Genomic DNA, 15200 nt, shown 5'->3' with positions numbered 1-15200 from the left:
GAGGTTATATTGACATGCCGTTATCACTCGTCGAAAAAAACTTTCCAATTGCTTACATATTAACAATTCACAAGTTAGTTAACAAAATTTATTTTTACACAAAAGTTACTAGTTTACTAAAGTTTTCTAGCTACCAATGCATATGTCATTATTTAGTTTACTAATCAGGAACTTGGTGCAATTTGAAATGCTTCTTCGTTCGATCTACCGGCCAAACAACCTGCACTGCGTTCACGTCGACAAGAAAAGCTCCAATGAGTTCGTTGAGCAAGTTACCAGAATCGTGGAGTGCATTCCGAACGTGTTTGTGACGTCACTGAGCGTGGACGTTCGGTACACGCATTACAGCAGAGTTGAAGCGGACATAATGTGTATGAGAGACTTGGTTGAAATGTTATTAAACTTCATGTTTTACTCCTATAAAAAATAATTTTGATTCAACATTTTGCATTGAAGTAGTATGTTTTGCTGTGCTCGAAAAAGGCAACAATAATAAAACTTAGTTTAATAAGATCGATGTGATGATTTGTATTTCTTTACGCAAATATAATGCATAAAAAAAAATTGCAACAAAAATAGACTAATCATAAGTACTTTTGGCCACGCTTTAAAGTTTTTTAAACCCTGGTTAATATAGTAAAGATACTTCCGTTTAATTAGTTTGTGTTGAGCACAAAATGTTAGGAGTTATTGTTGTAAACTATTATAAAATCGATTATCCATTATAAATATACTTATGAAAATATGATACTTAAAATATAAGTTTTGTTATTGCTAACTTCATTATAAATTTGTCTAATTAACTTGTAACAAAATAAAAACAGCTAAAATAGCCTAAACTTGCTATTCATATAATTTTTTTACTATAACGCAAATATATATACATTCTCAGGAGAGAAAAAGTCAAATGGAAGTATGCAATAAATTTATGTGGACAAGACTTTCCAATAAAAACAAACTTTGAAATTGTAGAAACTTTAAAAGCTCTATCTGGTTACAATAGTTTAGAAACTATAGCTATGCCTGAACACAAAACAAAACGGTAAGACAATTATTTAGAATTATAAGAGTACAACAAAAATATAACTTTATATCTAATTTTGGTTGTATGTTTTTTTGGTTATAACTGCCAGATGGTTTCAATAAGTTTGTTTTAATTGTTAAACAAAATTGAGATTTGTTTTAGATACAAGTACAAGCATATTCTTCCTACTTCAAATTTAAACGATAGTAGAGAAAATCTTTACAAAAAATTAAAAATATCGAACAAACTCAAAGCTGAAAATCCACTTGGAACTCAAATGTTTTCAGGGTCGGCTTATTTCGCATTGCATTACAAAGCTGTTGAAGTTGTTGTGAAAGGTGATCTTGAATATACTACAAATTGCGTTTTATCTGTTTTTGTTTAAAATTTATTTATTGGTTTTGAAAGTTCTTTTGCTTTTATGACTCATGAACTAACATTGTAATTCAAAAATAATTACTGCAAAGTTCCTGCAGCACAAATACCTTTTTTTATTTCTTTATAATGCTTTTACTTTTTTTTACGTTGAAAGAATTGAATGTTTACATTAAACAGATCCAAAAGTCAGGGAGTTTCTCGAATGGAACGAGGACACTTTCTCCCCGGACGAGCACTTGTGGGCCACCCTTCAGCGGTGGTACCCCAATTTTCCGGGCAGCGTTCCCCTCAACCCCAAGTACGACGCCACGGACATGCGGTCCGCGCCCAGACTGGTCAAGTGGTGGAAGCACAGCGAGGACAACCCGGACGTGGTTCAACCTGCCTACCCCAGGTGTCACGGGGTCTACCAGCGGGGAGTCTGCGTGCTCGGGGTGGGAGACCTGGGGTGGGTTTTGGGCGAGGGGAATCACCTTTTCGCCAACAAGTTCGACCTGGAGATTGACTCGCAAGCTGTCACTTGCTTGGATGAGTGGTTGATGAACAAGACTGTCGCACAAGCGAGCGAACAGCAGTTTGGATAAGTTAGATAAACATGCTGATATATAGAACAGAGTTGTGGTATAACTTTGAGTTTTAGTTTAATGTATATATGAATATTTCAAACAGTCTTTTGTTTATAGTTTAGTGGGAATATTTTTTTTTTGTAAGTTTAATAAATGAATAACAACAACCTTAAGCTATTTTTTACTTGACAGTTATAAATAACTTAATACAAATTGGTATTGGAGCAACACGTATCTTACTTTAATCGATATTCCAACTTAATACCAAAACTTGAAACAAGATTAAGTGTAAGTTTAAAAATTTCTAAAAAATTACGTTTAAATTGATAAGTTAGTAGTTGTACCGTTTTAATTTGTTTCGATAATCTTCTGAAATCAACAAGCTAATAAATCAACACAAAAAAATGCTAGCTTAAACATAAAAATACCTATAGCTTTAAAACTAAAACTATCAACCCAAGTTTAAATGAGTAACTATAAATCTAAAAATGGTTTCCATTATTTATGATCTTATTCATTTTTTTTTCATTGACTAGATTTTTAATCTTGTAGTAGATATAGATAAAAACTTGTTACTTATGTTGTTTTATTATGAATAATCGAGTTATTTGTTATAAATAAAAGAGGTTTGTGAACTTAATCTATTTAACATGTTGTAGTTTATGTGAACTCTTATATTTTTTAACAATATTGAGGTACAGCTAATATTTAATTTTTCTTAGTTTTGAAAATATAAAAAACTTGGACAAATATAAATTCTACTCTATTATTTGACCTAATAAAACCTAGCTTAAATTTTAATAAATTTTTTAAGCATAAAGAATAAAAGAAAAAAATGTTAAAATTTTTAAATATAATACAAATAAGATTACAAATCAATCAAAATAACCTTTTTATATCCTGGACATGACATTAAACTGTATCCTGGTGTATGACTAGATAACCGAAAGGTTTTTTCGTCCACCAGGTCCTAGGACCAAATGTTTGAGACTTTTTTTTTATTCAATCAACAATAGTATTATATTTCTAAATATCATTTAAAACTAACTTTTGCAAAGAGTTTTCAACTGTGCAATAGCTTCTTTTTGTTCTGGAAGTTAATGCAATAACAATCCTTTCTCAAATTATTATTTAGAACTTTACAAAATTAAGAAATTAATGCAGATACACTTTAAATATCAATTTTTTATATGTGCAAAATTTGAACTTGTTTAAAGTGTTCAATGTTGTAGACTTCAAGTAGTATATATGAAGCATTAGTAGAAGAGGTGTCAAAACCTGGTTCTGAAATTTATACGGTTAACATACTGTTAAATTATCATTTTAAAACAGTTACATTTTAGTGTTTTGTATATTAAATTACAGTTCTGTATAGAACTAAAAGTATATTTCTTTTTTAAATTATGGTGCTTCATGTTTAAGCTGTGACACTACAATTCTTGAAATAAACTTGTAGACTTATATTACATAAGTTTACTTAAGCTTTTAACTATTTTACTCAAATGAAGAGCAGAAAATTAAAAGGTCAACTATTTAATAAATTCTATAAAGGTCTTACTTTAATAATTACAGTATTTCAAATTTTTACAAAATTTTAAATTTCCTCAATTAAGTTCTAGATCAAATGGCTACAGCTTATGTCAAATGTTTTTAAAACTTTAATTTTTTAAGTCTTACTTCTCATTCGTTTATATTAATTATTTTAGCTGTTTTTAAATATATTATAACAGGTAACTAGATAATTACTTTTTTTGTTTACAAGATACTTTCAAAGTATATTATATTAATTATCTACATTCAATAATTGTTAAACTAAAACAGCTTACCTTTCAATAATAATCGTTCAAGTGATGATCTTTTTTTGGAAAACATTTTTTCTAACTACTCTGTTTTTTGTTATCAATTTCTTCATATTTTTTTAAACGTATAGCACTTGAAAAACTTTGAAATTTTCAAAAAAAAGTTGCTTAAATTTTAAAAATCCAAGAACAGAATATAATATTTAAGAGTTTTCATTTTCAAAAACCTATTTAAAATTTGTTCTTATATACAAGTTGTTTTTTGAAACTAATCTGTTTATTTAAATGGTTATTAATGGAAGTAAATTGAAAACCTAACATTTAAAACTATTTAGTTTTTAATATTTGTACTTAGTAGATAAAATATTGCTAGGCTATCAACTTTTATTTTATCTAATATTTTCTATATTTAAGATTTACTGACCTTATTTCATGAATTTTTTAAGTTTTATGAGATTCTTCTTGTTATTATTAAATTCTCTCAGACACTTTTTTTAAATAAGTCTGAGTTTTTACTTATTACTCTACTAGTTCAACACCGAAAGTTTCTTTATACCAAGCAATAATGTTGTTTATTGAACGACAAAAATAAAATCGCTCAAATTATTTGGTCCTGGGACCTGGTGGGCGAGAAAATCTTTTGGTTATCGAGTAGCTCGGATACCTTTTAACGTCATGTCCAGGACAATATAACAAATTATTAAAAACTACTAAAAGTTTTTTAATGTTGACTGAAAATCTAATAGAACCGATTGAAATAACTTTAATCAAAAAATTATTAAAGTTTAAAACCATCTTGTAAACTTTAATTTTCACAAGGTTTTATGGGTACCTTTTAATTTAAACAAAAAAGTGTGGAAGTTATTCAAAAGGTTTTATATATTGAAATTTTAGAAAACAGCATATTAAAAAAACATAACTATCTAATAAGATTCTTTGACAAGAAATACTTCACAATATTCATTACATTTATATTTGTTAAAGGCTAACAAAAGCTCTAGTATCCACAAAATCATGTCATAAACCACCAACAATCCTTTACCGTTTTAACAATTCATTACAAATAAAGACTTTCAATGAATGAAAACTCAAGCTAAGATGTTATTTTTCACTCAGTAGGCGTCTAGTAAATCAAGGGACATATTCCAGATAACGATAAAAGTTTCAGTTATAAGTATTTTCTTTATAAATAAAAAAGTAAACTGGATATAAACTAAATAGAACTTACATATTTTATTTTTCAATTTATTTACATAGTATCATACAATAATGTAAAGAAGTTTTCATCTAACTATCACAAGTATAATTTCTTAGTATTGTGATTATTCTTGGTAAGAGATGAAGATTTATTATAACTATTTCTATGATAATGAAATAAATTATGAACCCATAAAGCAGAGATCGGCAACCTTTAAATTAATGGTCCAAAATTGCGAAAGAAAAATATTTTGGTTCTGGCTTTCGTTAGACAAATTGGTTTTAAAATTATTTTACTAATAAATAATATATTTTGTAGGAAAATAGGAAAGAATAAACTAAAACAAAGTTTGATTGCGGTCTGCGCGCCGCAGTTTGCCGACTTCTGCAGTAAAGGATAAAGAAGTAATTTATATTCAATCTTTACATAAGTAGCTGTTTTTTATTTTTTATTTATAATAAAACTTCAGCAATCAAGTTTTCTTTTGTGGTGCACTTTGTAAAAATAAATGTTTATTTTTATCTAACTCAACATTTTTACTTCCAGATTAATATAGAAAATTTAATTTAAATTTTTACTTACATTTAGTAAAGAGTTTCTAAAGGGACAGTGCAAAAATGGTGATATAGCTGTAAGCTTTCTTATAAATAACCTTATTATTTAACAAGTATGGTCAAATTTGTATTGAGACTTAGATTAAGGTACTTGATTTGTACAATTTTAATACAATCATACATATTTTTGAACTTATACACATTATGATGTACAAGAAATATATATGGTTTACATCCATCCAGGCATAAAATTAAGTCTGAACTAATTTAGAATACAAATTTTAAATCTCTGGCCTTGTTGTTTACCTTTAATTTTTATATGCACTAGTGTTTCCTAAAAAATATAAAGTTTATATAAGCCTCAACATTCTGGTGACAAAGCAATAAAAAAAAGTATGTATTGTAAGCGTCGGCAGCAGTTTTAAGGTCGTTTCTAAATGGCTAATATTTTACTCATTTTTAATATAAGTTTTAAGTGGTAAAACTATTTTTTCGTTTTATTTTTTATAAATTTGGGTTAGGATAGGTGTATAGATTAAATATTTTTGGTAAGGCGGGTTAGGGATAATGGTATAGATATTCTTAATATTTTGTGGTATTATCGCTTTACCTCATTTGCATAACGTTATGAACGTAAAAGTTTCTAAAGTTTTAAATGTGACCCGTATTGTAACTTTGAAGTCCAGAAAGTCAAAATAAGTTTTCTTTTCACGTATATGGTGATTTGGAAGTAAGCGTGTTTGTTATTATACTACACAAGGGTAAGTTTCAAAATATTTGTTCTTTTCAATATTGATTCTTAATTTTTAAATGCTACATAAACTTATATTTTTCAGGGTTGTATGTTTTTGGCAAGTTTTCAAAATTTCTTGCAGGTTTTTAATAGTACACATTTTTGGTCTATTTTTAGTTTAATGTAAGAAACTGTGTTAAATAGTATAAAAACATTGAAAAGATACTGTGAAGCTATTTTAAATGTGTTTTTGAATAAATAAAACTTTTGATGACAAAAATTTATATCTACATGGTAGATTTTTAGGCCTAATCGAAATTTTACAACTGATCATGTTGAATCTGTTAAATTTACAGGTTTTTTTTAAATTCAAGGTATTTTAGCCTTAATTGTCAGGTTTTTTGGCATCCCTAATTTTACTAAGAAAATTGAAAACATTACATACTATATACTTAATTTCATATAGAACTCAAACTCTAAATGTATGTAACAGTTATTTGTAAAAAATTACTATTTCAATTAAAACTAGTTTAAAGCAGTTTGACTTCACCACTAAAATGTGTACCAAAGATATATTCTATAAGATAAGTATTGTAAAGTAACAAAACATTGATACTAAACATACTCTTTACATCTACTGTTGATTGAAATAATACGTGCATATAGTTGGCGCTTTTGTTTGTGTCAACTTTTAATAACGATGTAGCAGACGCTTTTTTGAACATTCCACCAGTTAGTAATTATATGTTGTTAAATGTGCATTACCTAGTGTAGTTAAAAGTGTAACTTTACTATATGACGAAACTAGTTATAACGAAATCAGAATATGTGCCAACCCTATAAGTCTAGGTTTACATATTACTTTAATTTATATCTTATTTTAAATCTACTTAAATCAATGTTATTATAACTATTCAAAAAAATAGGTTTTCCATTACACAGATTATAAATTATATTAAATGAGTATTTTGTGATTTCCTAATCGTCTGCTTTCTTGATTAATTCCTAGTCCTAATTTTCTTTCAAACCTTAAGAATAAAAGTACTTTCTTTTTATTGGCAATTCTAATTCTTAATCTTTTTTAACGATCTTATTGGTTGAAATTAAATTTAACTAAAACTTAAAATTTAAGCTTCAAAAGTTGTAAAAAATAGCACAATTTTAGTAATTTAAGTACATAAGAGAAGTTTTAAGTTCAAAATGTTTAACAACAAGCGTTTATATTGTTTCAAGTACCATGAACGCCTATTCAAACTGGTTAATCTAAACACAAAACGGTTTTAAATAATAACTTTTGACACGTTTTAGAAAAGTTTGTGCAATAAATATCCAATCATTTTATGATTTCGAAGTCTATTGTCAACTTACTTAAACGTATAAATAAAACAACTAACGATAATGTTTCTTAGCGTTATAAAATTTATTAACGAAGTAAAAAACGTTTTAAAAGTCATTATTAAAATGTGAAATGTACAACCTATTTAGCTTAAAGCAGTCTACGACCTAACGAAGTTTAAAATGGAAACCATAAGCTAAAAACAATTTTATATAAACACGAAGTGAAATGAAATGCTTTTTATAAGAAATGCTTCACACTTGACAACAGCACCCTATCCGGATTCTTACTTCTCGACTGTTAAAAAAAAAAACATGTTAAAATTCTTGTTAACTTCAAATTATTTTGGTTTCAGTTTTACATTTAGAGACATCAGATAAGGCAGTTGTAATAGAAAAGGGATCGTGACAACCCAAATCTACCCGGTCTTCATGGCAACCGATCAATACCCCTGCGCCAATCATCATTTGTCATTAAAAATCATTTTGACCAACGTAAAAATTTTTATTACAAACTAAATTTAGGTTCAAACAACATTTTTGCATTCGATGATACAAATCCTCTAGTATGATATTATAAATACAAAACCATGATAGAGTAACTAAAACTCAAAAGTACCAAAATAAACACTCATAAAAAAATTGATTGCACAATTTTTTAAATTATATTAGACACTTATATAATAAGGAAAGAACTTAAATTTCAGAAAACTCACTGTAAGCGGAGATGTCGATTTTATCTGGTAGTTCCGACACGTTCACCTCGAACCTGTCCTGCACGTCGTTCAATATTTTTGCGTCCGGCTCGTCGCTTACAAAGGTGATGGCAAGTCCCTTGGTACCGAAACGACCCGCCCTGGCCACCTGTCAAGTTTCAAGTTGTTTTTATCTATCGTAAAAAGATATAAAAATTAACATTTATAATCTAAAATATATCAGTCTTCAAGCTTATCTACATAAAGAGTCAGAATGTGAACAGCATTGTTATCATCAATTAAACACTTTTCTTTTTGCTATTTTAATAAAATTCAAATTAACTTACTCTATGCAGGTAAGTGTCGGAGTCTTCGGGCATGTCGTAGTTGAAGACGATGTTGACTCGCTCGATGTCCATGCCTCTTCCGAACAAGTTGGTGGCAACCAGAATACGGCGTTCGAAGTTCTGTTGAAAATTTTGTTTTTCAGAAAAAAAATAAAGAGTTATTTTTTTAGACAAAAAAATTACAAAGAACAGTTGACATATTAGTAAAATACTATTTCGTTTTTTAGATAAGTAAGGCTTTTATTTCACAATTAGTCCTTTCTATGGCTCATTTAAAAAGTTTTTAAGGTAAAAAAAGTTTTACCTTGAAAAGCTGGTATCTGCTGAGACGCTCCTGCTGGTTCATCGCCCTGTGGATGTCCACGGCTGGGAAGTTTTGTTCCTTCAGAAGGTTGGAAAGGGCGATGCAGCGTTGAACGGATTTCACAAAAATGACGACCTGTATTTTAATTTAACTAACATAAAAAAAAATTATTTAATTTACATACGCTTTCAATTATTGAGCAATTTGAACATATTGTTTTATTGCGAAGTAAAAAAAGATCTTCTTAAATAAATCAGATAAGGCAGTTGTAATAGAAAAGGGATCGTGACAACCCAAAACTATCCGGTCTTCATGGCAACCGATCAATACCCCTGCGCCAATCATCATTTTAATTTCTAACTTATTAAGTGTAATCATCAAACAAAAAAATTTTACCTGGTTGAACTCGAGCACGTCGAGGAGTTCGAACAGCTTCCTGTTCTTCTGCTTGTCCAGCAACTTGACGTAGTGCTGCTGGAGACCGTGGAGGGTCAGCTTGGCCTCGTCGTCCACGTACACTTCCATCGGCTGCAGAGGTTCAAAGAGTTTAAATTGCAGGTGTTTAAGCTAGTTTTGCTTAGAAAGTTAATAAAATGTATTTAAAATGTTTTTTGTAGTTAAAATTTAGTAAAGAAAATGTATTTGAAATTATATTTTTTTTAATAAAATTTTAATTTAAATATAATAAACTTTTTAGTAAGCTTTTATTCAAAAACAACCATACAGCATCTTTAACAATAAATTTAAGCTGCTTTATGAAGTTGTCCAGTAACCAGTTGATGTTGCTATTTCTTGGTAGTTGTTCATATACAAAAATCATCATTGTTCACACCATTCATGTGAAACACATTTACTTTTTTTTTTGAGTATACAAAGCGTGTTTATTTTTCAAACAAACGTGAGAACGATTGGAGAGAACTCGAAGCTGATTTTTTAAGGTAAAATGCCTAAATATTTCAGATGCAATAAAAATCCCCATCCCTGGAAGCATCACAACAGTGTGAGCAATTTACACGAACAAGGCCATTTAAATTTTGCATCTAAAACTAGACTTGAAACTTAGTTGAGGTATAGCTATGAAGTTTTTTGATAATTTGTCTAAAATAACCCGTTAAGATTTTTATTATGTATTTTGTATCGTCGCAATCCTAAATGCCAAACACCAGACTTTAGCCTATTAACTTTATCTGAAATACTTTTAAATTTCCCTATCGTGCAACAACAACAATCTGTCCAAAACTGCAAATTGCAACAACCACTAAAAGGTGCAACTGATTGCATGGACATTCAATAACAACATTGAAGTATACAAGAGGCAAATGAAGAAGGTATAGTAATTACATCTTGCATGAATTTTTTGCACACTGGTCGAATTTCTTTGCTAAGGGTGGCGCTGTACATCATGACTTGCTTTTCGTGTGGAGTCAGGCGGAAAATGTCCTGCACGTCTCTCCTCATGTCTGTTTGAAAATAATAATATTTTAAATGGTATTTTAGCATTGAGGTTTAAATTAAAATTAATTACAAGGCTCTCAGTGGTATACTTGAGGTTTATAGTTTATAATCATATGCTTTTCAGGCCAAATGCCAGTTATAATCATAGAGCTTATTCTATCTTCTCTTAATTTTACTAATAACCATTAGTAAAGTCTTTAAGATGAAGAGACCCACCTAATTGTTCAAGCATTTTGTCACATTCATCAAGAACGAAGTGCTTGATGTTTCCAAGGTTGAGAGACTTGTTTCTGATGAGAGCAAGCAGTCTTCCTGGCGTTCCGACAACAATGTGCGGGCAGTTCTCCTTTAATGTCTGCTGGTCCTTGCTGATGGGCAAACCACCAAAGAACACTGAGACCTGAAACAAAGTAAATCATTAGCTTTCAACACAGTTTTTAAATAGTTAATTATTTATATCATTCATCAAGATTAAATTAATCAGATAAGGCAGTAGTAATAGAAAAGATATCGTGAAAACCCAAATCTATCCGGTCTTCATGGCAACCGATCAATACCCCTGCGCCAATCATCATTTTTATACTTTATTACTAGTAAATCAAACTAAACAACACTATTAACATCAGTCAAGCTCATTAGACAAACTACGGTATTTTTGTTATACAGTGTTAATATAGTAATTAAACCTTACTTGTTTAAACTTTAAGATAATTTTTAAATTCTTACTTTGATTGTGGACATGTACTTGGAAAATCTTTCATACTCCTTGCTAATTTGGAAAGCTAATTCTCTGGTATGGCACATTACAAGGACGGAAACCTAAAAAAATAATCAAAAGATTTATTTAATTCATTATATTTATTTAAAATGTTTTTTTTCTATATAGCAATCCCTTAATGTGAAAATAAATAAATAAAACAAAATAAGTTACCTGTCCATCAACAGGCTCCAATTGCTGTAAGGTAGCAAGAACAAAAACAGCAGTTTTACCCATACCAGATTTAGCTTGGCAAAGAACATCCATACCCAAAATGGCTTGTGGGATACATTCATTTTGTACTGTAATTATTGAGAATTACAAATTTAGTTTTCAATGAATTCAATAATACTAAAAAATATAAAGTTGTATAACCTAATATAAATTTATTAACAACTTAGAAAAAATCAAAAAGGCTTTAACATAACTCATTGAAACAGTTAAAACAAACCTTCAGAGGGATGTTCAAAACCACAGTCTACAATGGCTCTGAGAAGCTCAGGTTTGAGAAGAAAGTCTCTGAAACCAGAAGAGTGAATTGATACGTATGTACCCTTCACGTCTTTCTTCTGTTCAGTTTTGCTTTCAGTTGCTACTGCGGGAGTAGTTTCCTGTTCTTCTTCATCATAGTCCAAAAGTTCTTCTTCTGGGTTTTTATCAGTTAAAGTTGCCATTTTGGATGTTTTTGAGTTTATTTTTAAAATTCTACAATAAAAATTAAATATTCATATCAATGCTCATCAATGAGATAAAAAACAAAAGTACATGATTAAAAATTGTCTGCTTAATATAACAAATTACACTAAAAATACAACTTATTCTTTAAATATAATTCTTTAATTTATAATTTTTTAATGTTAATATAAATTCTTTTAACTATACAATTTTTGAGTGAAAGTTTGTGTTAATAAAGTTTTTGATAATATTAGAAATTAAAAACTCAGTTTTTGATGATTTTTTGTAAATAAAATGTTGTTTATTATCAAGAGAAAATAAAAAACAATTTCTCAGTGTGTATTGTCATATAAATCAAGCTCTCAAGGAGCAAAAAAAAGTTTATAACAAGAATAAAATAAATAAAATCTTATTTTTTTGTCATATTTTTTTTTAATTTGTTAGGATATAATTTTCTAAATATTGCAAGTACCATTTCCTAACAGTTTGAGGTAATTATTTTAAATACGTAGGAGATAGATTTTAGGAGAAATAGTTTTTTTTTTTTTTTTTTTAATTAATTGGGTGAAAATTAAGGACATATGGGGTCCAACTTTTTTTTACTAAAAAATAGTTTTATAGAACTAAAAAAAAATTGTTTAAAATTGGATATATTATAAGTTTTAAAGTTTCTGATACAAATATATGAACCGCAAATTTTTTGGGGTCAATTTTATTAGTAATTTATAAAATCAATAAAAATCTATATTCTCCTTTTTTATTAGCTAGAGACCTTAAATTTTCAGGAAATGTTTTTTTATAGTTTAAAAGACTTTAAATGTTGTGATTTTAAAATATTAAATTTTTTATGGAAACAAAAAAAAGATAGTTGTTTTATGAAAAATTCATAATTTAAAATTAGAAAAATTCCTGCATTAAATTCTTTCAAAATTCAAAAATAGACTTCCTGTGAAAATTTTAAGAAGATTGGTTAAAAAATGATTAAGGTAATTTTTAATGAATTAGTATTTTTTGCGTTTTGGGTTTGAGCCATCCATCAGGAACCAATTGAGGTCACCAACTTTGATTACTTATATCTCAAAGATTGCTCAGAATTTTTTTAAAGTGTTTAAAGATGTCTGACAGCTCATTAAATCTCTATAAAATAAGATCAACTTGTAAAAATCAAGGTAGACATCCCTTATTCTTTTATAATTGTTTTTTTCTTATGAGGGAATGAACATTTCCTGAAACTTTGAGAGGTTGAAAAATACAGGGAAGTTATATTTTATATAAATTTTATACTTTTAAGTAAATTGACCATGTAAGATTTGCTGTCAATAATTTGGTATTGCAAACTTTTTATAAAAATTACTATACCTCAAAAATTTACTAAATTTGTTCTTTATTACAGGGTTACCACTCAACAAAAAGAGGTCTTGGTATATTTTTTGTTAAGGGTATGGGGGGGGGGGGGGGGGAATGGGGGTAAACACCTTTTTTTGGTTTTTGATCTTATTTTATACAGTTTTTACTAAGCTACAAGATGCTTTTAACAGATTTTAAAAATACAAAATAATTTCTGAGATAGAGCCGGTCAAAGTTGGAGGCAACAATAGGATCCTTATGATAGGCGCAAACTAAAACGGCAAATAACTAGAAATCACTAAAAATTTATCTCCTCCTAAGTTTTTTGAGATAACTACCTAAAATTTTCAGAAATGTTCCTTGATATATTTAGAAAATTCTGTTGGAACAGAATTTTAAAAAATTATAAACTAAAAATTTTATATAAACAAATAAACAAAAAAACAGTTTTATTAACATGCGCCTCCCATAAGGATCCTATGTTGCCTCCAACTTTGAGTTTGTTTTGAATTTTTAAAATCTGTAAAAATCATCTTGTAGCTTAGTAAAAACTATAAAAACTAAAATCAAAAACCAAAAAAGGGTGTTTGTGGTAAGGTAAAAACTTAGTTAAAAATTTACAAATAGATTAAGTTGTAAAAACGTGATTTACCCATGTGGTCATTCATTTCCTTTTTACTGTTAGAATTTCAATTTTTAAGTGAATCTGAATCTACACTTAAAATATTCCAAAAAAAATTTATAAATAACTAAGAAAATGCTGATTTGAATTTTTGCCTAAAAACTTACAAAATTGTAGATTTTAAAACCTAAAACTATTAACATTTCTAAAACAGTTTCAAAAGGGAAGCATAAGTAATAAAGAATTAAAATACTTGGTGTAATAAGGAAAAACTTTTGTTTTTGAAAGGCACTTTTTCATAACATAAATAATTATAAAATGTGTAACAATGCTAAGATTAACTATAAATTTAAATAAAACTTCTTACAAATTATTCAATAAAACAAAATGTTTAATTATTCTTTTAAACGTTAATAATAAACTACTATAGGTCTAAATGAACTAATTTTAAACAATTTTAATCTTTTGTAATTTTAATTTTAACAATAAAATATAGCCATAATAACTAACTGATGTTTAAATCAGTGGAACTTAAAAAATGGTGTCAAGGTTTTTAGTATTTTAAGCAAAATAGCTTGTCTGGTTTAAACCAAACTAGCTTGAGTTAGCCTGAATTAGTGAGAAATTCAAAACAAATAAAAACAAAAACTGTAAAAACTTACTGTAAATCAGGTTGGAATATTTTTAACCTAACATTACCAAAAAAACTATATTTATAAAAGGACATAATTTATGAGAGAAAAAAACTTTATATTAAGTATTAAAACTAGCCAGAGATCACAGAATAATCTTAGTAGCTAGATTACTCAATTAAACTGAAAATTAGCCTGAGTAGCTTGATTGTGTGAAAACTTTTTTTCAACTACCTTTATTTTAAAACTAAGGTTTTTAGAAGATGGTTTCTGAACAAACTTGATTTTTAATTGAACTTTTTTTTTAAATTTCATTTGATTGGTGTAGTTATGAAATGTAAGACAATAAAATCAAGACTATATAATATATTCTTGAAAATAATAATAAAAATGATAAAATCTAAATGTTAAATTAAGAAGAAAAAAATCATTATTTATTTTACTAAACAAAATTATACTACAAGTTTACAATTAAAATGATAGTTAAACAGATGAATTAACTAATAAATAAAAATAAAATTTCATTACTTAGTGATATACAAAAATACATTGTAAATACTATCATGCTTTGTAGACATAATCATGCATTGTAAATATTGCTATGTAAATGTTATCATGGAGATCAAGCTATATATTTAAAAAATCTCTTTAATGCTAAGTGAACAATTGATAAAAAAATATCATATTGAAATACTGTGAACTTAAATCTAAGTATTAATATTTAGATTATCCAAATTTGTTAAAAAAATGAAACTTTAAAAAAAAAAATCCTATAACAA

At 27.8% G+C, this 15200-nt stretch overlaps 2 protein-coding genes across 2 annotated transcripts; one reads left to right on the top strand and one right to left on the bottom strand.

The window, feature by feature from the left end:
* The first annotated feature begins 23 nt into the window (after positions 1-23).
* Positions 24-1986, top strand: LOC145836420 (beta-1,3-galactosyl-O-glycosyl-glycoprotein beta-1,6-N-acetylglucosaminyltransferase 3-like). Its single transcript, XM_082944222.1, has 5 exons — positions 24-73; positions 169-393; positions 893-1042; positions 1187-1362; positions 1580-1986. The coding sequence occupies exons 2-5, from the start codon at positions 188-190 to the stop codon at positions 1984-1986; spliced, it is 939 nt and encodes a 312-aa protein (XP_082800348.1). The 5' UTR covers positions 24-73; positions 169-187.
* A 5669-nt stretch (positions 1987-7655) lies between these two features.
* On the bottom strand, positions 7656-11846 carry LOC145843106 (ATP-dependent RNA helicase DDX39A-like). Its single transcript, XM_082950572.1, has 10 exons — positions 11597-11846; positions 11320-11447; positions 11115-11207; positions 10605-10788; positions 10275-10393; positions 9330-9461; positions 8934-9068; positions 8630-8749; positions 8304-8451; positions 7656-7885 (listed from the first exon to the last, which is right to left on the bottom strand). Exons 1-10 carry the CDS (start codon positions 11817-11819, stop codon positions 7875-7877), a joined length of 1293 nt encoding a protein of 430 aa, XP_082806698.1. The 5' UTR covers positions 11820-11846; the 3' UTR covers positions 7656-7874.
* Positions 11847-15200: the final 3354 nt, after the last annotated feature.

Source organism: Thalia democratica, chromosome 1 (genome assembly GCF_965202585.1).
Source record: "Thalia democratica chromosome 1, ktThaDemo2.hap1.1, whole genome shotgun sequence".
Lineage (NCBI taxonomy): Eukaryota > Metazoa > Chordata > Thaliacea > Salpida > Salpidae > Thalia > Thalia democratica.
The sequence above is the reverse complement of the archived record's forward strand: the minus strand, read 5'-3'. Positions and strand labels throughout refer to the sequence as shown.